This window comes from Heterocephalus glaber, unplaced genomic scaffold, assembly GCF_053883595.1.
Source record: "Heterocephalus glaber isolate CG9 unplaced genomic scaffold, H.glaber_assembly_v1.0 deba00001509, whole genome shotgun sequence".
NCBI lineage: Eukaryota > Metazoa > Chordata > Mammalia > Rodentia > Bathyergidae > Heterocephalus > Heterocephalus glaber.
Genome location: NW_028258325.1, coordinates 421,940 through 446,191, shown reverse-complemented (window position 1 = coordinate 446,191; position 24,252 = coordinate 421,940). Strand labels below are relative to the sequence as shown.

Genomic DNA, 24,252 nt, shown 5'->3' with positions numbered 1-24,252 from the left:
GTACAGGAGACCCCGGGGATGGACACCCCAGCCTGGGTCTTCAGCAGCACCTGGCCTTACAGCGATCACCCCACTCTTCAACCCTGAAGAGGAAGTGAACACACAGGAGGAGGCATAAACCTCCATGTCCCTTTGTCACCTGTGAGGCTGGCACACTAAGCCACTTCCCATGTGTCAGCATGCTCCAGTCCTGATGCTCAGGGACATCCTGTAGTTGTCACTCCTCAGGAGTTCAGTGGGAAACTCCTTTTCACAGGATCAGGGCTATGCACAGAGAGGTGGAGAAGGCTCAGGAGGCATTAGGTCCTTCTGTGATCGGGAGGGAGACAACCTGCCAACTGCCAGGCTGCTGCACTCTGATGGCAGGAGGGGCTGTTTGTCACCTCTGGCTTGGTCGACACTCGAACTCAGACCTAAATGGAGGGTGCTCCTCTTTCTATCTTGAACCCTGAGGGCCACCAAGGAGCTTTGGTGACAGTGGTATCCTAGGTGATGGTCTGCCCAGTGGGAGGCTGGCAGCTACTGGAGGGCAGGGCTGTGCTCCTGTCCCTGAGTCACCATCCCTCTGCTGGGCAGACTTCCAGGTGACACCAGGTGGTCTAGGAGCAGGAGCTCTGCATGAATCTGAAATGGGACCATTGCCTGCCAGACGGCGGCAAGGACCGTGGCCAGGGGTGAGTGGGGCTCCAGTCTGCCCGCGATAGCATCTGTCACCTGTGGCCAGCTGAGCCATCTGTCCTTGGCTGTGACATGCAGTGGTGAGGAAACACCCTGGCTAGCCATGTTGGGGCAGAGTCCTGAGGGAGAAAGGGCCATTTAGGTGAGCACCTGGAGGCTGCTGACTGCAAGAGACCCCAAGTGGCCTGAGACCCCGTTTTCTGTGGTAGCAGAGAGAGGACTGTCAGCCAGTAGGGGCCAAGAGATGCAGGGCCACACAAAGAGAGTGGCTGCTGGGCTTTCTGTGCTAGGTAGTGTGAAGAGTCTCACAGATTCCCTGTCCCTTGCTAGAAGACCGGAGTGTCTCTTGTCTGGACTCATGGACAGATGTTCCCAAGACGATGCACCAGCCAAGGGTGCAAGACCCTTACGATGCCACAGGGCCCACCCAATGGGAAGGTCCTGAGCTGTCTCTCAGCGAAAGTGCCCTGAGACACCAAGACTTCAGTCCTGGCAAGGATTCCTGAAGCCAGCCTTATAACATGGCACAGAAAAAAAACCAAGGTCTGCCCCCTGGGAACATGAAGAGCAAGGCCAGAGGCCATCATGGACCAAAACAGGCCTGCAGGGCCCAGTGTGCACAGCCCACACCAAGGCAAGTGTGAAGCCTGTGGCGTCCTGACGCCTGAATGGGCCAGATTAGTAGCTGTGGGCCCTAAGGTCCTCTGCCTGGTGCAGATGACAGAAGGGTAGAACCCAGAATGGTGAAGCCTGGACTTAAAGACCCCACTTTCTGTCAGTGGCTCCCTCTGCTCTGTGCTGGGTGTGGATGGACACAGCCCGCTCTGGTACACAACTGTCAAGCCTACGGGCCGCACTCTTAGTGATGCTTACAGGAGGGAAAGGGGGGAAGTGGTTTCCACTCGTGTGCAGCCAGCAGTGTGCACTAGTGTGCAGGACCTGTGCTGCACTCTGCATCAGAGGTGGCCGTGGACATCTGGTCACCCCCAGGTCCATGTGCCGACAAGCATGGGACAAGGAGGTGGTGGCAGGTATCCATGAGCCTCGGCAAGGCACATGTGCGGAGGGAGAGAGAACCCTGCACATGCGGGTGTTGCCATACCAGCACACTGTGCTCCTCAGGGCAGGTCGGGCACATCCACAGCATCCTCACCTCACCTCAAGCACGTTCACATCCACGGACTCATTCTAGGGCCCCAGCAAATACCAAGCCCCTTGCATCAAGAGGCACAGGATCTCCCTGCAACCTATGCACCTTCTCTAGTACACTGGTCATCTGTAGACCATCTGAAATACCCAACATGAATGCCATGGAAATAGCTGTTACATCACAGTTTACTGTATGCTTTCAGTTCAGAAGGAATTTTTTTCCCAAACATTTTGGATCCATGGTTTGCTGAATCCATGGATTTGGAACCTATGGGCACAGAGCACTGACCATTCCATAACAGATCATGTTTTATACTCTTACAAATATTTTATATAATAAATTTCCAGCCTGGGAGAATTTTTTTCTTCTGCTTTTATTACAAGCATATAATATTAATTGGCAAAACACTGAATACAAGCTTCACTATCATGAAATCAAAACATTAAGCAATATTCCAAAAAAGATTTTAGACAAAAACTAGCCACCGATGGTACAAAAATTACACACCAACACAAAGCATAAAAAATGTAAACTTTCAAATTAAACAGTCAAACTATGTATCTGCGTTATCACTCCCACACACCGGGATAGCTTTCATTAGCTCCCACGCACCATGGGCAAAGGCTCAGCCTGAGCTACCGTCCTGACCTGTCACTGTCGCTTGGGAAAATGTGTCTCTAAGACCCCTCTGAGTCACAGGGATGGATGCGCACACCAACGCTGCACACAAGTCGGGGACACACGCCTCAGCCCACTCTTCAGTGCACTCGCGGATGGGACAGCAATGCACAGAGGCGGCTGTAGCCCCTCAGCCGTTCCCAGAGGGGCACAATACGTGTAAAGATTATGATATAATTTAAACGATGATTTTTCTACTCTACTTACCCCAGTTACTTCCTTAGTGTATTTAAGTATCAAGGCAGAGAAACACATTTGTTTTCATGTTAAGGTCACATGTGATGTGGTGGGGCGTACATGATTTCCTGAGGAAACAGATAAATTGGATTCTTTTGTGATTTAGCTATCTGCACTAAATTTTGAATGTTCTGAAAGCACATTAAATATTTACGTACAATGCAGAAATCAGCTGGCTCATTCCTAGGTCATTCAATCGGATGACACATTTCAGATCACTGTGAATGCCACACTGCGTGTCTCTAGAGACAAAACCAACAACTGTCCAAAGACACTGAATGCCAAGCACAGGCCTCAGAGGCCGGCAGGCCAAGAAGGCAGCACCGTCAGGTCTGCAGGCTGAGGCCATGTGATCCCAGCCCCAGGGCAATGGGCCCAGGGCCCACGGACTTCCGTGGCACTTGCTTCTGAATATTGCTGGCAGGTATTCACACACACACACACACACACACACAAACGCGCGCGCGCGTGCAAACAATCCCAGTAACCGCACTCATACAGCAACAATGAAAAGGAAAAGCCAAATGGGCAAATGCACACATTTTGAAGTTCCACCTATATTCCCTTTCTGTTTAGCAGAATTGATGCTACATCACAACTTAAACATATCGAATAATGCATGTTGGAATCTATTGCACGAAAGCATATAAATGCTCTTCATCCCTATAAAAGCATATGAATTAAAGCCTACTCAAAGTAAAAGAAGCTTGCAAAACATCTTACAATTTCATCTTATATGCCTGTAAATAAAGCTGGACCACCAAAACCAAACAACTGGATGGCAAAATATGATAGAAGGCTTAAAATAGAATAAATAATTTTATAAAGTTAAGTTTTCTTTTTTAACCCCCCAAATCTTAAATTCAATATTATATATTCTATCTGAGTTTTCTATTTTTGTGAAAACAGTGTCCAGCGAGACCACGTGCGGGAGAGGCTGGTCCCACCGCTGCTGGAGGTGTGCAGGGCCCATCTGACAGCCTTGGCTTTACCAGCACAACAGTGATGAAAACGACTTCACAGCAACTCCATCTGCTAAGAAAACTTAACAGGACCAATCACTAGCTGATCCTGGTGTTCATGCTGGAAAAAGTAAGATTCAGCCTTTGATGTCAAATGAGAGCTTACAGGAATAAAATGGACTGTCCAGAGCATTCGCTGATGCAGCTTCCTCCACTCCTGGCTCTGAACTAGGTAAGGCTACGAGTCAGACCTCAGGGCAGAGATCGCTGGACGGTCCTGCAGTGAAGACAGTCGTGTGGTGGAATCTTAGAAAAATAGGTACTTTTGCTGCTTAGGTTTGGTCAGGGTAATGGTGACAGAAGCTGAGTTGCTCAGGGTGGGTGGCACCCGGCTGGAAATCGGGCTGGATTTGACACCCCACCTTGCTGCACACTGAAATCTATCAACTTAGCACCATAGCAAGTCAAGTGACTCCAAAGGTAGCTACAACGGTACAAATATGAGATTATACAGCAATATTAAGTTTGATCTAACGGTGAATTAACTTTATTTGAATTTGGAGGCTCAAACTGTTTAATCCTTCTTCAGTTTCACCACACAGGAAAATACCTAAATTCTAATGTTACACTTAAAACTGCATTGTGATATCGTGGTTTTACAGAATGCTTCAGCAGTACATGTGGTTTGAGGTAGACAGGTAATATTTACTCATAAACCCTTGTGTAGTAACTCTAGAAACGATTTGGATGAGTAGCCAGCTCAGGAAATGGAATAATCCACACAGTCCTGGGCTTAAACCAAGAGGTGAGTTTTGACCAATTTCTAACCAAGGCTTTTGTTTGTACTTTAGAAAGGCCTCGCATCAAAGGTTGCCTCCTCATCACTGACCTTAGGTCTCACTGGCCGCTGTTTCTGACATTTTGTGTATGTGAAACAGGAAGCAGAAGAAAACAAACAGAACTGGATGTTGACAAGCCCAAATACGGCTTTCAAAGCAAATTCAAGAAAGAGTTCTAGTTGCTAAGGGAAAAACTCACAAAAACCTGGCCCCCAGACACATGGAGACCCTCATCTACCCAGCAAGAGCCGGGGTGGCGGCCTCGATGAGTGACCGGCTGTGGCCATGGTCAGCTCATCAGGGAGGGCCTGGGAGGGGAAGGGCAGGCCCAAGGCTGGACAAGACTGATAGGACTCCGGCAGCACTGCAAGCTGCTGTGCAAAGCGGCCCCAGCCCTGGCAGGCCCACATCTGAGCCTTGAAGGAACACTGTTTCTGTGCTGGCAGAGCTTACTCTCTCCTTTGACAAAAACATCTCACATTCAGGAAGGGAGGATCTTGCCTGTGACCAAAAAAGCAACCTTGGCTGGGTGGAGCTGAGCCCAGTCGCTTGGCTCAAAAGCTGCCTTGTGTGGAGGAGGGTCACGGAGCAAAGGCCGCCTCCCCGTACAGGAGGGGACCTGGAGACGGCAGCAGGCAAGTGCCGGAAAGGAGACTTCACCAGCAGGTCTCCCCACAGGCTACGCTGTCTGATAAGCACCAAACACAAACCCCACCATCGCTCCCATCACCACAAAAAAGGCAAAGAAAAGCAGGAGATTATAATAGAACGGCACCAAACAATTTGTGCCCATTTTAATCAAAGAAATCTTAAAAAAGAAGAACTGTTTTGCAGGCCAACGCTTAGCTGGAGAAGCCACCTCTGGTCTACCTTGCCTGAGTGTGCCGGAACCTCGACGGGAAGCCGGGTGACGAGGGCCCGGTCGGGCCTGGGTGGTGCTGTGCAAGTGGGAACTTAAACGCTGTGGTACCATGCAAGCCCCTTTTGGTATGCTTTTAAATTAAACTTTTTATATATCTTCTACGTCTTCGGGAAGCTAAAGGCAACATAAATATCATTTACCATGAAAACATGTTTCAATAACTTAGGAAGGACTCAATAAAAGTACAAGTATTTTTGAGGCTTATCATGAAACCTGATCCAGGAACTAAACTGAAATGAGCTGATTCCCAAGACCTGGAAAGCAAGCGAGGGCCATCTATGCCGGAGGGTGGCGCGGACGCCTGTCACAGGTGCTCATCACTCTGCCTGTGGGCCAGAGGCAGAGATGGGCACGTTCGGCTCCATGAAACTGCGAAGTGTTTTCATCCTCTGTAAACGCGTGCTGGTAGTGTCTTGTTGGGTGTGGATTCTTTTATACAAAAGTTATAAATATTCTCTATTCAGAAATCTGGTCCGCATGGCACCCAGATGCAACATTCTACGGCGCAGTCACCGTGGGTGGCTGAGTGCAGCCAGGTGCAGGTGCGAGTCTGCACTGCAGGCTCACAGTAAGTCCATCTTGGGTCTGTAGTGCAGCAGGAGGGGGGCCTTCTGCAAGATAAGGACAAAGGGCCTCAGTGGGCAGTGGCTGGATGCCAGAGCCCACACGCTCATGCTCAGGACAGTGCCTGACCTGCACCCAGGCAATGTGCAAGTGCAGGAGCCCTGGCTCGTCTGGGAACAGGGACCACCTGTGCAGTGCTCTGGTCCCATGCCAGGGTGTGCACCACTGGCTCACCTGTTTCTCCCACCCCTCAGTACTGGCTGTGCTCTGGATCTCACACCCTTCGGCCTCGGCCTTGGTCATCCCAGCCCCTCATCAGGCCTGACCTTTGTCATCCTGAGTCCTGGCCAGCCCCAGCCCCTGGTCAGCTGGGCCATCTAACTTCCTATTCCCCTGGGCAGCAACTTGGCTGAGGAAGGAGCAGCCCCCAGACAAGGACTCCACCATGGTCTTCCTGCCTCAGAAAGGCACCCAAAGGCTTCAGCATCTGCTCTGATTGCAGTGGTCACTGTGGCATCTGGCCCCATGAACCAGAGGGGTGAGTGAGGACCCTGTGCCTGGGGAGCCTGGCTGAGGCGGATGATTTCAGAAAGATAAGCGATTCACAGCAACCCCTGTAGTAATACATGCAGAGGAAGTAAGTACCTTGAAGCAGTCTGGAAATCAAGGTAAGACAAGGGGCAAAACAAGCAGCTCACCTTGAATCTCCACCGTGTGACCACCACGAACTTGAGGGTATGATCCTTGCCCAAGATCTCCTCATTGCATAAGATGTCCAGCTGGGGAAAGGAGCTGTGGTTAGGGACATGTCTGACCCACAGTGAGACCAGCGCCAACGAGGACTGCCCTAGGAGTAAGGCACCCACGTCCTTGAAACGCGCCCCTCCCTCCCCAGGCCCTGTGGAAGAGCTCCTATGGAGAGTCTGCTTGCTGAGTCGTTTACCCTGCCTTATCATGAGCGGAAACCTGGTGCAGACGTATGGTACCTGTCAGAAGCGTCCCTGCGATGGTCACCCCTCCCACGTGCGGTCACAAGCACGGGCCCTGGCCTGGCTGCTCCACATGTGTGGGGAGGCCTGGGTATCCAGCTCTGCTCCTCGTGCCCCAACACTGCACAAGCCTGCGTCCCTGGCCAGGCTCACTGCCTCTGGTGAGGTGGTCCGCTTCGTGGGGGCCTCACTGTACCTCTGCCACCTGGTAGCACCAAGGTACCTGGGGCGCAGGTGGGAGAAAAGTCCACACCCACCCCACCAGCCCATGCCTCAGGGCTATGCTGCCCGGCTGTCTCATCTCACCAAGGGCCTCTCGCTGCAGCAGATGAAGGGAATGGGTCCCCAGGGTTTTTCTCATCTAACAGACTTTATTTTTAAAGCACTTTGAGGTTCACATCAAACTGAGCAGCAGGACCAGCTCCACTCACCCTGCTGGGCAGCCCTACTGTCGATATCCACATCCCCGGCTCCTCTGCCAGCCAGATGGCAGGGCCCCGATGCTGACGTGTGCCCTGTTTCATCTCCCAAGAAGCTGCCCAGTGGGGGTCCATCTCATTCCATCTCCATGCCCCCGCCCCCGCCGTGCCAGCGCCTGGCCTGGGGTCCAGCCGGTACCACTGCCATCTCACCGTCCACTGCATCTACATTTGCCTACGCGCACAGGACGGAGACCCAGATGGTCTCTCGAGTTCCTCCCTTCACAGTGGGCAAAGGTTGCCTCTGGGTGCCTGTGTGGCCACCCGGCCACCTCCCAGTAGACGCAGCTATGCTTCACCACACACAGGGCTGAGCACCGCAAGTGGCTGCTGCTCCCTCATGGTGGGTCCCAGTGACGCTGGTCCTCCGAACCCAGGGGACTATCTTGCCTGTGTTTGTGGAGGTGGTGGTTACCCTTCTCAAAGCAGCCTCCTGGGAGACACGTGACCTCCTGAGGACTGACCACCGCCTGCGGCAGACACACCTCACGCTCCCTGCCTGGCTCCCAGGAGGATCCAGCCCTGTGCCTGGAACCTGGCCTTTCCCTGGGCCTCCTCCTTTTCAACAAGCTTCGAGAGTCCACCTCCACAGAAGCCCAAAGTACAGGCCCCTTCCAGGCCCGCTACCTGCCTTCATCTGCTTCTCCAGAGAAAAGCAAACAGAACAACAGAAACTTAGTAAAAGGGCACTTTCCATCTCCTCCTCCTCTTCCTGCCTCCACCACATCTGGACTTGGTTTTTCCAGTGGGCTCTAGGAAGCAGTTATGCCATCCCAGCCTACTGCGGGGGAGGCAGGGCTAGGCCTGGCCCCTTGATAGCCTCTCTGAGCCCTGGCTCCTGGCCCTGAGACAGTTCCAGAGCCCAGAATTCTGAACCATGTGCAACGGGCCTGAGCTCCCAGGGTGGGGATCCAGGGTGCCTCAGTCTAGAGCTGTAACAGAGCAGCAAAGGCTGAGGCACTGGCAAAGAGCAGAGCTCATTTCTCACAGAGCTGGAGGCTGATGTCCAGGTCACAGTCCTGGCATCTGGGGGCGCCACAGGCTGCTGGAGTGGAAGACGAAGGCCACGCCCAAGCCTTCTCCATGACTGAGGGCCCCATTCCTGAGGGCTAACCTCTCTTGTCCATCTCCTGGCAGCCCCAGCCAGCACACTACACTGCAGCCAAGTTTCCGACACGGGCATCTGGGGCCACATTCACACACACAGAGAGGAGCCCTCCTGCCCTTCTGGCTTCTGGGGCCCCAGGCAGTGTCACTCCAGTCTCTGTCTTCACACAGCTGCTGCTGTGTGTCTCAAATCTTCCTCCTCATGCTTATAATGGACTCTTGTCTTCATATTTAGGGTTCAGCAGAAAATCCAGGATAATTCTTCTCAAGATCCTCAATTTTATCACATCTGCAAAGCTCCTTTTCCAAAGGGGCATCCACAAGTTTGGCTGGGACATGGGGAACAGGTGTTCTTGGCCCTCTCTCACTTCTGTGTCCATTTTCTATACAACCTGAGGGGCTTTTAAAGCTAAAACTCAAACCATGGACCCTGCTTGGGGTTCCCACCAAGGCAGCTCTTGTTGGCAGTTTGCACCTTCACACGAGTGGCACCACCAAGGGTGCTGGGGGCCTGTGCTTGCTCACAACTCTCTGCCACCAGCTGCAGCACTCTAGATGTGCTTCAGTCTCTGTCAGACCCACTCAGCCAGCCAATCATGGAACTAAAGAACAGAACTCATGATGAAAACCTTAAACCAGTTCTAAAGTAATCTATTCTCTCAGGTTTTCAATCTTCATTGGTGTTTCCTGTTGTATTACCTTGAAGGGCAGGAAACAAAATTGAGAGGCTTTTTCTTGATTAAAATTCCCAGAGATACAAGCCGGGTGTGGCAGTGCACGCTTGTAATCCCAGCACTCTGGGCGGCTGAGGCAGAAGGAATGCAGGTGTGAGCTCAACCTGGGCAACTTAGTAAGATCCTCTCAAAGATCCAATCAAATCAAAGCCCCAAAGTTGTTACACACATACTTCCCAAATGAACAACTCGTGCTTGTGTTCACAGTCCAAGGTTACCTCATTGAAAGAGGAAAGGTTGAGCTTCTTGGCGATGAACTTCTTCAGGTGCAGCACGGTGGCCTGGGCTGAGCAGCGGATCCACTTCCGTTTCAGGCCCCGCAGTTTGCTGCTGTTGCACTCTAGGCAGATGCTCACCTGGAGGAGAATGTAGCCTGTTAGCTGGGTCCCCACCGACCCCAAGTCTAGAGTGCTGGCCTCTGAAATCAGACATCTGCTTTACTCAGACTGCAGGAAGACCATACTTCAATGATCTTTTACAGAATCTCTTAGAACCTGCCTGTCCTCTGAGCAATACACCCTCACCAATGGCCTCCTAACACAGTAGCTCTGAGCGTTCTATGTTCGCTGTGGGCACCTGACATTCTGCTTGAGTGGCTGTCCCCTGCAGGGAGATGGCAGCAGTGGCATGAGTGTGTTGAGCAGGTTTATGAGGGCAGCAGAGACAAGCACGACCTAAAGGATGACGGGAAACTGCACGAAGACAAGTGAGTCCTTAGCAGAGGAGAAGCCATGAGCAAAAGCTGAGTCTGGCAGTGCATGGTGTGTTCTGTTCTGGATGAGCAACAGCTCAGCTGGATCAGAGCTGTGTACCCCTCGGGCCACACAGTCAAGTTAGCTAAAAGTGAGGCCAGGCCCCTACCAGCCAGGGATGCCTGGCAATGCAAACGGTAACATGCTTTGGGGAAAAAGCCCATTCCAGGCCCGCTAAAGAAGTACCCCCCAACCCCAATGGCAGCAGCCACACAAACAGGACTCTGAGGTTCTGAAAAACCAACAGAAGAATCAGCAAGGGAATTAAGAGAAATGTGTGTAAGAGATATAGAAAGAAGACTTTAAAATGTAAGAACAAGCAAGCACAGGAGACAATCAAATAACAAGCATTCACTGAAATTAAAGACTCACTGGACGACTTAACCACTTAACCACGGTCTTGGCTACAGACAGATAAAATTCCTGAAAGGTCATCTGAAGAAATTACCCTAAGAAATGCAAAGACACCTGACACAGTGGCCCACGCCTACCATCTCAGAATTCAGGGAGGCTGAGACAAGAGAATGACCAGTCCGAGCCTGGCCTTGACAACTTTGTGACTTGCACGGCCTGCCTCAAAATAAAAAATAAAAATAAAACAGGGCTGAGGATGTTGCTCAGTGTGAAGGCTCTGGGTTCAATCCCGGGCACCCCCTCCCAAAAGTAGTGTAGAGACAAAAGACAAAGATACCAATTCAATGGACAAAGGAAAGCTCAGAGCAAGGAACACAGACGGAGGAGCCCAGTAAGCTCAGGGCGGAAGCTCCTAGGGAGGGAACAGGAAACAAGGGAAAGGTAAATTGAGGGGAGAATGATTAAGGGTCTCCCCCAAACAATGAGAGACACAACTCCTTAGATTCAGGATCCTCAGATTCAGGAAGTAAAATTAAACAGAAAGAAACACACTCCCAACTTAAAGGTTCCCTGAAAGGGGCTTCCCAGCAGGGTGGGCAGCAGCCCAGACAGCAGAGGCCCCACAATCCAGACAAAAACTAAATGATGGTCACAAATTATAATAAAATAAAACTGTCTACAAGCAACGACGCAGGGACATAATCTAAGCCGGGCGTGGTGGCACACGCCTGCAATCCCAGCCCTCAGGAGGCTGAGGCAGGAGGACTAGCATGAGTTGAGGCCACCTGGGCTCTATGGTGAGTTCAAGACCAGCCTTCAGCCTTCAAAAAACAACAACACAGCCCAGGAGGACAGATCCTGAAGCACGATGTGCGACTGCCAAGGAAAGTGAGGCCCCGGCACAGCTGGGGCACGAGGGACCTGCACTTACTTACATGTCTGCACTTTTCCAGATCTAAGTGTTCATTTAAGCACTTCTAACCAACAAGAGAACAGAAGCAGCGGCAAAAAAGAGATGAAAGAAAATTCACTAATTTCCTGGTGCAAACAGCGTTGCCTATGTGAGACAGGAAAGCAGAGGAAAAGACATACAGATGGGAGGCGTAGAGTAAAGCACAAATCAACTCAAATTTAGCAGTGATCACAGGAAATGTAAAATAACTTGCCAGTTACTTACAGTTTGGTTTGTTAAAAAATTTTAAGAAACCAAAACATCAAGTAAATATTAACCTAAAGAAAGCTGGCCTAGCTAGATTAATTTGAGATAAAGCAGGCATCCAGAAAAGACTAATGAGAAGACCCAGTGGGGATGGAAAGCGTTAACCCTACCCTACCCTAACCCTAACCTTCCACAAGGGGCTGGCCCCGTGCAGGCCCTGTCCTCCACGCCCTGAGTGCAGGAGCCCAGGTGGTGACCATCAGGGGTCACCGAACTGAGCTGCCTTGCCAGGGGTGGACTGGCCCTGTCCATGTAGGCCCCGAAGCCCACCAGAATTCCAACCCAAAGGAGAATAGCTACTGCATATTCCCTTGAGAACTCCAAACTAAAGGAGAGCGGCTAGCACAAGTTCCCCAAGCCTCAGGAGCTGGCCCTCGAAGGAAGCTGAAGGAAGCCAGAACTCGAGCAAGCACCTAAGCACCATGTGCCAGGCAGCCTAGAGCGGACAGTGTGCACAGGAACATGAAGCTGCAGTGAGGAGACCTTCAGGCGGAGTCTGAGGCCGTGCCATGCCCACCGACATGTGATGCAGCAGTTGGTGGTGGGTGTTGGGTCCACCAAGGCCTCACCTATTCTCTAGACACAGTGACAGAACTTCCACTGGAACTGTCCAGCCAACTCAGCAGTGGTTTCTAATTTTTAGGTGGAAGACCAAAGTCCCACAATTATCAAGACAGTTCTTTCTGTTGCTTGTTTTTTGAGCTGAGGGTCTGTGTTTCCCAGGCTGTTCTCGAACTCCTGGGCTCAAGCGATTCTCCTACTTCAGCCTTCCAGGCTCTTAGGACCCTGAATTAGAAAAATGAAGGGATACTTGCCCTATTGAAAATCAGAACTCAGGTAAAGTAAGCAACTGCACCTCAGTGAGTATGAGTGGTTTGTGCACACGGGGTGGCGGTAGACCTGTGCACCAGAACAGACCTGTGGAGATGTGCTGTCAGGGAGGCCCACAAGTAAATGTTCAAGGCATCCAATTCACCTTCAGCAATATGGCAACTGTCCTTCCTCCCACACAAACCAGCTCAGTGGCTTACAGCCTGAAGGTGAAAAGCCAAACTAAAATATCTTACCAAAAAATGTGGGTGAACATATTTATGGCCTGAGGGTGGGAAAGAATTTAGGATAGAAAATACCAATGAATTTAATAATGTCCAATTTTAAAACTGTACAATGGGCCCATGAAGAAGGCCAAGAGCACAGGACAGAGAAGCCTGCGATGCAGTGACAGGGCACATCATCCCTACACCATGAGAAAAAGACTGCACGATGCAAAAGTGGACAAAGAACACAAATAGGGAGTTTGTGAGTGAAGGATCCAAGAAACACTCAAGAGATGTTTGACACCACTGGAGCCTGGGTGAACACTGAAAAACAACCGAGGGGCCTGCTGTACGGCCATGTGGAGCACGGGACATCACTGCTCAGTGTATGCAGCTGACCTTCAGAAGTCCCATCATGCATCTAAGAAAATCTGAAAAGTAAATTTCTGTCTGAATGCAGTGAATTGCAGCAGGACCTGTGTTGTTTCTGTGGCTCACTGCTACGCACTGAATGCCAGTAAGAGAATAAGCTCCAGCTTAGCCTGGCAGGAGGAGCCAAGCAAAGCCTGGGCCTTGGCATCATTGCCACTGCACCAGCAAGTTCCACAGGTAGCTTTCGGTTTTTTTTGGTTTTTTTGGTACCGGGGATCGAACTCGGGTCCTTGCGCTTGCATAGCAGGCAGCGAAACCACTGAGCTCAATCCCCGGCCCCACAGGTAGCTGTCAAACATGTCCCCAGCTCACTGTTTCCTGTACTTGCTCAAGACTGCTAGATACCTGCCCAGGCTTGTAAGGCCACTGGGCCCTCATCATTACTCATGCAGAGCCAAGGATGCCGCACCCTGCAGTTGAGTGTGTGACCTCTGATCCCTGCTGCATCTCCCCTCTTAAGGGTTAAGAGGAGGTTCACCTGCCACAGGGCTTCTTGCCTTTACTGCCTTCCCTGCTCGGGCTTCCCTGCCCTCTTCCACTTCGGCAGCTCTGGAAGGCCTGCTCTACCTGCTTCTGCCCCTCTTTCCTTTGTTCCCCATGCAGTGTCCCCTGACATTCTCCCTCCTGCCACACAGCATCTGACCCAACCCCTCCACCAGCTGCAAGGTCCTTAAAGGCAGAATGCCATCTCCCTGGTAGCTGTCAGCACTACTGTTCACACTGGCCTGGCAGACAGATTTGAGCAGAATTTAGAGTAAGTGAGAATAAACTGAACTCTCAAACCTAGGTGCTGGATGGGCCAGGCAAAGAAAGACCTGAGGTAGACATGATTGAGAAACCCTGATGACCTTTTTGTTTGTTTGTTTTTGGTACCGGGATCGAACTCGGGTCCTTGCGCTTGCTCACCAGGTGGCAAAACCACTGAGCTAAATCCTCGGCCCTAGATGACCTTTTCAACTTGAGCAAAGGTAAAGGAGTGGGACTGTATAGGAAAGAACTAGATGCAGGACGCCAGGGCTAAGCTGGGGGGGAGAAATGGAACACAGAAGACCAAGGTCCCAGGTGGAATAGCACAGGAAACCCAAGATGGATTCTCAGATGTCCTACAAAGTTCTGAAGTGGGGGACACAATTCACCTACGAAACACAGGAACTGGTCTATATGGAGAATTTCCACGGAAACTACTTCATTGTCACTTCTGCCTGGAAGACAGACATACAGAGGCCTTGTCGTGTATTTCTGGTTTAGGAAACATTACTCTGAGTCAATAATCCTGATATAGTTTTGTGCTGCTCTGCAATTCATTAAACTGGTTTCCCTCAAGGAGGCAACGACATGGACCGACAGCTTGTTCTCAGGTCACAAGCAACTATGGATAAGTGGCTAAGCTGTGGAGTCAGGCAATGGCCATGCCTCTTAAGACAGATGGGAAGGGGCTGGAGGGGTAAGCACAGCCTATGTAGTGAGAGGCACAGTTTGTGAGAGCCTCCTGATTTCTTAATGAACCAACTCCAGAGCTGCAGCTCAGCTACAGTCCAGTGTGGTCAGGATGCACCATGCGGTGCTCATGGACACCCATCCCGTTCCGTAGAGTGGTCAGGACCCTCTGTATGGTACCAATGGACAAGCACCCACCCAGCAAAAAACCAAGACCAGGGTGCCAGGTAAGCAGCAGATGTAGGTGGGGTGATGTGCACTTCTCTGACTAGCTTTCCATTTCTACTTTTCATGCTTCGTGTAAAACTGTATTATCTAGTCAGTTCATCTAAATGATTTAAAAGTTTACAAGAAAAATTATTTTGAATTTAGAATTCTGTATCTGTCCAAATTACTCAAATGTGAGGGGGACAGTAAATATCATACTGACATGAAAGTACTAAGAATGTTTACCACCCATGCACTGCTCTCGTGTGATGTGAGGACACAGAACAGACCCACTGAAGAGCAAGACAGGACATATCCAACAGTGTACAAAAGAAAAAATAAAACCAAAGCCCACAAAAACTATAAAAATTCTTTTAGCCAGGGGTGACGGTGTATGCCTACAACCCCAGCACTCAGGAAGCTGAGGCAGGAGGATTGCCGTGAGTTCAAGGCCAGCTACATAGCAAGACTCTGTCTCAAAGAACCAAAAATTGTAACAACTAAAAACTTCTTGTTAAATCCAAATAATTGCTAGTATTGTGTCAAAACTTGAGTAAAACTGGGGCTGGGAATGTAGCTCAGTGGCACCGCGCCTGCCTCACAAGCAAAAGATCCTGTGTTTGATCCCTGGTACCAAAAAAAAAAAAAAAAAAACCCCGAGTAAAATTAAATGATAACGCCTTGAATAAAATTAGAAATAAAACTAAAAGTTATCAAAAATGATCTGGAATAAAATTTTTAATGACTTAAAATGCAAGTTTAAGCATGTCTAAAAACCTAAGAGCAGCCATTAGAAGAATAAAAAGATGTAACATTCCCAAACTATTGGAGGAGAAAAAGAGAAAGGAAACTAAAACCCAATCAAAGAGTTAAGAAAGGAAAGAAAAGCACAAGGTCCCGAGTTTGATCCTCGGTACCAAAAAAAAAAGAAAGGAAAAAAAAATACAAACAAGAGTGAGACGGCAGCTACCACAAGACACAAGTAATGAATGCTAACCTCCTCTACTGAAAAGAGACCTTGAGATGGGTGTAAGAGAAGCAGCAACAAGCCCCTCACATCACATATTAGAGTACCATGACACAGAAAAGGCCAGAGCAGAGGCAGCAAGCAAAGCAGCAGGAGCAGTGTCTGTGTCAGTAAGTCAGAGACTGCAGAGAAAGAGAAGAGCCTTGCAGTGGGGGAAGGGACACAAGCCGACTGTACCCTAACAACCAAGCAAACAAAATCTAACCGAGAATGACTGAGACCAACAGGAAGAACAGCAATGATAATGCAGCAGGACTCCACCCAGGCAGGTGCACACACCTGGAGCACCTCCCTGGCCTGCTCTGTACTTTGTCATCTTCAGCTCAACACCTCCACATGCTGCAGCCGTGAAGCCAGTTAGTGCTAGGAGAAACTAGGACAGATATCACTGGCCTTTGCCTTCCTTCACAGGTGGGGAAACTGACGAGCAGCTGCAATTTGTGATGGCCACATGCTGGTTACTGGCAGAGCCATGAGGTGAGCAGATGGGCCTCCAGGGCCAGTGTGCTTAGCCACCACATGGATGACAAAAGCAGCAACAGGAAGAACAGCTGCATCCCAGCCCATCTGTACCAATGGACACAACAAAGAGCTCAGCCCCCAAGCAGAGGTCAGCATATGAAAAGTGCCACCAGAGGGGAACAAGAAAGGACCAGCAAACTGGAAGCCAAAGCAGGCTGCTCACTTCAACATCTGTGAATACTTCTAGTTCAAAAAGGCAAGGCAATGGGGCTAGAGCCTCTTCAGAAATGAAGGTCACAGAGCACTAAGCGTCAGTGCTGGGAGACACATCCAGGAGGGATGCAACCAGCAGCACTCGGGAAAAGAAACAGCCTTGGATGTGAGGAGAGACAATGAACACACAAGCAAAGGCTTAGCTTCAAATATCCAGAAAAGACCTCACATATTCTTTAAGAATTAAATAACTGGGGGTCCAGGATTTAGCTCAGTGGTTCCACTGCCTGCCTCGCAATCGCAAGGACCCGAGTTTGATCCCTGGTACCAAAAAAATTTAAATAATTGATCAAGTAAAAACAACCAATGAAAGAAACCTTTGGAATGTTTGCTGTAAAAACAAAAGAAAAAGGCAAAAATTAGCGGTCAGCAATGGAAAAATTTTAAATTGCCAAAACAAAGACTGAGTAGAGAAGAATACTATGTACAGTTCTACACCGGTCCACAGAAAACCATACCCAGAGATGAAGCATGGACCTGTGGCAAGACTGTAAGGTCTTGGTTGTTCCCCGAGTTGGAGCACAGGTGAGGAACGCCACTACTGCAGACGCCAGCAGGCGAGGGTCTACTTGACTCAAGGGTGTCATGTGCAAAGTCCCCCAAGCCACCCACAGACAATGCCTCTGTCACCTAGACTCAGAAGCAGCTCAAGGCAATCTCTGCTCTTGTTGCCTGTAGGTCAGTCAGAGCTGTCCTCTCACCAGCAAGGAAGGCCCTGTCATCAGGACCCACGTGTGCACAGACCTGTCCCTGTTTCTCTGAATGTCGTTGGGAGTGCAGATGTAGGTAAACTAAAAACAAAGATCTATTCTGGCCCTAAAGCACACTGTCGTGGTAACTGTGTCTCCTAATATGACCAAGCCCAGCCCCACTTTGTGTAGAGACCTTATAAGGGTTCTGTACATCCACCTTCCTATAAAGTCATTTCTGGCCATCTGCTGTAACCATGCCATGAGGCTAGCTCAGGGGAATCAGCACCTCTACCAGCCTTCCTCCCAGGGATGTTCACCAAAGCCCTGGCTGGCTGTGTAGACACAGTTCCCCACCCAGTCCCTGCACCTACCAATCCTCATATGTTGATCTCATCACCTGCGCAGCGAAATGAGCTTTAACTATTTTTTCATCTCATCATCTCAGGCTGTAAGACATTACCTGAGAATAACAACTTTTGCTTTCTTGCATGTCTCATTTTTATTTTCCCATGACATGGGCTAAGGCCTCCCAACTCACAGCTGTTGTGGCATTTTCTTATTCCTCATTTTAATGAGACAATGACTCTATTTCATCATGAAGTATGAGCTACTTTAGGGTCTTCTACAGACCAGGAGTATGAAACTTCATCAGATCCTTCCACAGCATCTGAAGTGTTTTAGTCAGTGCATAGAACTTTGGTAATTTAAGGAAAGATAAAGTGAGGGGCTCAGAGGAAGAAAGTTCTGGGGCATTTCGTCTTTGGTTTCTGGAAACACCACAGCATGCAAACGTGGAACATAACGGTGCTAGGGATGTAGATGCGAGCACCCACCTGCTCATCACTCCTGTGGTAGTCATTGTCTTCTTCCTGTTTCTCTTCTGCTGTCTCTTTGTTTGAACTATCATCTGCTTTGGTTTCACCTTTTACCACAGTAAACAGAAAACATGGTAAAGACTGAGCACCTCTAATTCAAAATCCTAACTGCTCCAAAATCTAAAACATTTTGAATTGTAAGGAGGAATTTCCACATCTGATTCTGTGATAAGCTGTAGTCCAACACAGATGCACTAAAAATATTGTGTAAATGTACCTTCAGGCAATGTAAAGCATGTATATGAAACATAAATGAATTCCTCTCTAGTCTTGGCCCCAAACATTTTGACAGCTTGTCTGGAGCTTCTAGCAGGGGAGCGCAGCTCCTCCTGTACCCTTGAGCGAGGAAACAGTCCTCCTCTATCGGGAGTGGTTGTCCTCCTCCACTGAGCGCGCGGCTTCGGCTTCAGGAGGGCCGCACACGGAGTGCTGAGGGAGGAAGGCGACACCCGTCCGGCCAGCCAGGTCAGCAGGATCAACCCTGGCGCTCAGTGGGGTGACAGAGGTCGCAGCCAGATCGCCCTCGCATCCAACTTCTTCTTTTTTTTTTTTTGGTAACAGAGATGGAACTCGGGTCCTTGCGTTTGCACAGCAGGTGGTGAAACCACTGAGCTAAATCCCCAGCCCTCCCCAAACATTTTGGATAGGGACACTCAACTTGCATTACAAAGTCTAAAATATTATGCTATTTTTAAAAACGAGCATACACTCTAAATGCTTTGACGTTCACTCTCCCAAGAGCGGACGTGAGAAGCCTGCTGAGTGTCAGAGCCACAAGTCTCTCAATACCATGTTCCCCCATGGAGCAGGGCTCCCTGAGGCTAACCCAGGCAGGGTGGGCTTATCAGTGCATTCTCGGGGATACAGAAGGACTGATACTGGTGAGAGGAACAGACAGCTCCTGGAACCATGCAGCGCTCGCCAGAGCAGCCCCTCCCTGGGACATCCCACTCATGCAACCTTACTACACTAATGGTGGTCAACACCAGACTCTCCAGGTCCCAGACATTGCCCATCAGCCCCACCAGCCTGCCCTGGGTTCCCCAGGACCTGGCAGCCGACTCTCCCACTGGTCACTGCCACAATCCTCTTTCATCTTCTCAGACTATCAGGGAAGTCTAAAGTTTTTTTTCTTTTTCTCTTTCTTTTTATTTTTTTCTGTGGTACTGGGGGATGTAACCCAGGGCCTCATACATGCTAGGCAAGCACTCTACCACTGACCTACATTCCTAACAAGATGACAAAATTCTTTTTCTTTCTGGTCCTAGGAATTGACCCTAGGGCCTTTGCACTGAACTGTATCCCCAGGTCCATTTATTTATTTAAATGTATTTCTTAATTTAAATTTGTGACAGAGTCTGGTTAAATTATCCAAGTGGAGCTCAAACCTGTGACCCTCTTGCCTCAGCTTCACAAGTGACGGGGCCACAGGTGTGTGCCAGATCTGATATGGTCTTAATTTCTTAGGGACTTGCATGGTCCACTAGGAAAACACCAGACCTCAGATTCTAAAGTACCATTAACTTTACGCCAAAACCAAATCGTTATTTTGCTGCACTAGTGAGCAGAGCTAAAGCCATTCAGTCCGACTTCCAGCACCTCTTCCATAGGTGCCCTGCTTCCCGCCCGCTGCTCCCCACCCGACCTCCAGGTACTGTTGCTCCCCATGCCACACTTCTGGGTATGGGAAGTGATAAAGGAACCTCCCTGGGCCGGGGATGTAGCTCAGTGGTTTCATCACCTGCTGCGCAAGTGCAAGGACCTGAGTTCGATCCTCGGAACCAAAAAAAAAGGAACCTCCCTGAACCCATGGGGGCTGTCACTTTCTGGTGAAGCCACGTAGGGCTGGAGACAGCGTGAGCCTGTGCAAGGCCCAATGAGCCAGCTGCTGCCACTCATGCAGCACTTGGGTCACTTACCATTCCGGGGATCCAAGTGCTGTTTTGCAGAGCACGCCTCCCCCTTGATGTCGCCTGGCACCTCCATGCCCAACTTGTGATAGAACTCCCTCTGTTTCCTCATTTCCGCTATTAAAAATAAGAGATGATGTGTTATATACATGTACCAACTCCCTGTGATGAACGTAATCACTGTGTACTGCAAACATACACTTAAAAAAATTTAAGCCTTAATTTTCAACAGACAAGGAATTGTAGTAAAGCTCTGTTCACAAACATCATACAAAGGAGGCTGAAGGTTTGGATTACAAAGTTCGAAGGCTACTACTAGCATGGAAGAAGTGCAATGTAAACACTTGGATCTGGCATGGTACACAAGGAGCCACACCACAGGCTTATAGGAACACTGAGGTGAGATGCTGGCACTAAGTGTGAGAATCTGTGTGGACAGACAGGCTCTGTATCTGCTAGACCCTCCTAGGACTGTGATAGCAACCTCCTCAGCCACCTACGTCAGGGACCCTCAGACGTCACTGCAGACAACAGCAGCTGCCAGAGGACTCAGGTGCCCTGGACATCCCCAGGGCAGCCAGGCAATCCCAACATGCTGTTTGGTCCCTCATCATCTCTGCAGCCATGACAGGCAACAACTCTGAGCTGCCTGGTACTGGTCTGCTAGGGTGATGCCCAGGGCAGCCATCGCATCCCAGGAGCCTGTACCTGTGAGCCAGGATTGTGGATGCTAACAAGCTTCCTGTGGGGTGGACTGGAGGGTGTCTGTGTCTGCCAGCAGTGAGTTAACAGTGCCCCCTGGTGTCTACGGCCAGCAGTCACAGCACGATAGTCCGAGGGAGGAAGTAGAGGGACAGAATTTCCTCCTGCATCTGTCCTTCTCTGTTACCAGGCTTTCAGGGCAGCCTGTCCTGTCCTGAGGTAGCCAGCATGTGCCCTGCTAGCTGGACCCGAGGGATCTCCAAGCCCAGCCATGAAGTGAGACCTCCAGAGCTGGACAGCAGGACCAGGCTGGCATCCTGCATACCCCAGGGAAGGACGGGTTTTGTGGGACAAAAACAGCTACTAATGGACATCATCGTCCTCCTCATCATCTGTTTATTTATCTTGCCAGACTGGGGATTGAACCCAGGGGCTTCGCACTGAGCTATATCCCTTGCCTGTTCCCCCTCCCCTTCCCCAGTACCAGGGATCGAACTCAGGACCTTAGGCTTGTGAGGCAGGTGTGGCGCCACTGAGCTAAATCTCTGGGCCCCCACCTACTTTTTATTTTGCAACAGTATCTTACTCTAAGTCACTTGCCTAGGGCCTGAACTTGCGACCTTCCTGCCTCGGTCTCCCAGAATGCTGGATCACAGGCGTGCGCCACCATGCCAAACTTCAACTTTTAGGACATGTTCTGCCATGTAACTTTAATGTTCAGATGCAAGTGATGGAGCAAAAGACACCGGCCACTGCTCAGGATTAAAATAACTACTCAAACCAATAACCTATAAATTGCTCTGTGAAAAATAATCTAAGTATAGATGACTAAGAAAGGTTTCATTAAACTCTTTGAGTGGGGGGGTACTAGAGGATTGAACTGAGGGGCACCCTACTACTGAGCTACAACCCAGGCCAGCTGCATGTTCAATTTTTACTCTGAGACAGGATCTGAGCTGTCCAGGCTGGCCTCAAACTTGTGATCCTCCTGCCTCAGCCTTCTGAGTTGCTGGAATTATGGGCCTGCACCACCATGTCCCGCTTCACTAAATTTTTTATCTACACATCTGTTTTCCCCTACAGACTACAGCCCCAAGAGAGCCTGAGCATAGCCAGTCCTACACTGTGGCAATGCAGGAACAAGGGTACCCAGGCCATGAGCTACACAGAGGAGGGCTGTGCCTGGGGTCTGGCAGAGATGGTAAGGGCTCAGCCGGAGGCGTTCTAGTGCACACTGCACAGCAAGTGGCTTCGCACTGCGAGCTCAGCGCTCACTGCTGTGAAGTGAGGGAGGAGCCGGGCAAGTGAGGCCTCCAGGGGGACCACTGCAGGCAGAAGCCTCAGTGCTGACACCCTGTTTAGTGGCCGTTTCTTTACCTTTTACCCATCAATAGAAAAGCGTGAAGATAGCAGAAATAACAATATCCAACATCAGGGACATACAGGTCCAGAAACACTACACTGAAGCCATTCTTGACGTTACATCTAAAACTATAATTTTGACACAAAAATTCTACTGCTAGGACACCTAAAAATATCCAGGCAGGGCCTGGGATTTAGCTCAGCGGCATAGCACCTGCCTAGCAAACATGAGGTCCCGAGTTTAATCCCCGGTACAAAAAAAAAAAAAAATCCAGGTAAATACTCGCTGAAGTCTTACTTGTAACACTGAAAAGTCAGAACAATTGAAATGTCGGGTGTCTGAGAGCAGGTGCCTGGCCAGGCATGGCGGCTGCAGTGGTGACTCTTCACTCAAGACTTCCCAGCTGTGCTGTACTCACTACCACCAGAGCCACTGGTGAGGCAAAACAAGCGCAGGTGTTGTCCGCAGTAAGCAAGGGACATTCAGCAACAGAATTCTGTAGCTATTGGCAGTGAGCAGCATGGGGTGTACTTGCTGCCCAGGGGCACATTCCTTGATGCATTACTATGGAAGACTGCAAAATGGAACCAGCTGGGGCTCCACCAGTGCAACACCTTACACCAGTAATGTGCTCAATGCACAAACAGCCAGCGGTGCCACTTCCTGTACTAAGAAACTGAAAGCTAGGGGCAGTGGTGCAGGCCTGTAATCACAACTACACAGGAGACTGAGGCAGGTGGATCACAAGTTTGAGGGCAGGCTGGGTAACTGATTGAGATCTTTGTCTAAAATAAAATTTTTAAAAATAGGGCTGGGGACATAGTTCAATGGGGGACTACTTGCCTAGCATATGTGAGTTCCACACAACCATCTTGATGGATGCAGAAAAGGCATCTGAGACCACAGACCACTCCTGGTAAAGTGCTCAGCCCAGCTGGCCAGCCTGATGGAGGTATCCATGGGCCATGGTGAGCATACATGTGGTAGTGAGAGGCTGGGCCCCAGGAACCAGAAGCAAGCCTTTAGTGAGCATCTACCCAGCCAGCACATGGTGGGGTTCCATCCTGGGCCACAGGCATTCCCTGCAAAGGAAGGCCTGAGCACCTGGCCTTGTGGCCAGCAGGCAGAACTGACATTCTGCATAGAAACTCGGAGACAGGGCAGAAACAGATACCCACGATTTTCTACTGATGAAATTCAAAACCCAGCAATGACAATCAAGGATAGTTTGTGGAACAAGAAGAATAGAATCCTTTTTGGGGGATAACACTTGTCCAGCCGGAGTTCAAAATTACCGCTTCCTACTGAAACTGGACATGTGAGGGTTCATCTGTCATGAGATTTTACATGTTATCATCTTGAAAATGTATTTCCACACAGAAGTGCTGTCATCTGTCCAAGGGATATAATGTTGAGTTGTCACATAGCACGCCGTTGTGGGATGCTATGGAATTCTTCTCTTGGCGTTTGTTCTCCATCGAATCATGAGGCTGCAGATTAATCCCTTCGCTTTGAAGGTCGGATGGAAGCCCCTCCACTGCACAATTAAATGTATCCTGACATATGGATGCTTCCTTTGCACTTGTTTCAGTGCCCGGAACACCGCAGCCCAGTGGCAGGTCTTAGATCCCGGGGTGTGCCCTCGAGAGGAGAGTGGGACCTTGGAGCCTCTTTTTCTCTCTTGCTTCCTGGCCTCGAGCTACGTCATTTGCTCTCCACACACTTCTGCAATGGTGACCTTGGCACGGGGCCAATCAACCATGGATTGAAACTTCTAAAACTGTGACCCAAAACCAATCACTTCTCATTATAAGCTGATTAGCTCAGGTACCCTACCCTGATGACAGAAAGCTGACAACACAAGCAGTTGGACATTATGTGACCCAAGCAGCGTTAGTTGTTGAAGTGACTTTTCACACTGCAGTACTGTTTTGCCTTGCGATGTAAGACTGACTTCAATCAGAAACACGCTCATCTTCAGCAAGGCCAATTTCCAGCGCCATTCAGGGTGTGACAGCAGTGGTTAAAGTGCTGCTTCTCATTTACAGAAATGCCAACCTGTACCCTTGGCTTAAAATGAACGGAAAATATTAGGAATGCACATACACTTGGGCACTCCTAAGTCACTGAGATTCACGTGATGGAGACGCCAGGACATTCAGTTTCCAACT

At 49.8% G+C, this 24,252-nt stretch overlaps 1 protein-coding gene across 3 annotated transcripts in view; it reads right to left on the bottom strand.

Moving 5' to 3' along the window:
- Positions 1-2,183: 2,183 nt before the first annotated feature.
- The window catches only part of Pcgf3 (polycomb group ring finger 3), a 39,544-nt gene continuing 17,475 nt past the window's right edge, over positions 2,184-24,252 (bottom strand). The window contains exons 7-11 of one of the 3 annotated variants that reach the window (XM_004847491.3): positions 20,026-20,133; positions 18,065-18,153; positions 9,558-9,695; positions 6,729-6,809; positions 2,184-6,077 (exon numbers count right to left, since the gene is read on the bottom strand). In XM_004847491.3, the coding sequence (XP_004847548.1) occupies positions 6,030-6,077; positions 6,729-6,809; positions 9,558-9,695; positions 18,065-18,153; positions 20,026-20,133 (464 nt within the window). In that variant the 3' untranslated portion in view covers positions 2,184-6,029. Of the gene's footprint in view, positions 6,078-6,481; positions 6,645-6,728; positions 6,810-9,557; positions 9,696-18,064; positions 18,154-20,025; positions 20,134-24,252 lie in introns of those variants that run through there. The other 2 variants (XM_087187157.1, XM_021260459.2) reach the window with 2 other exon arrangements.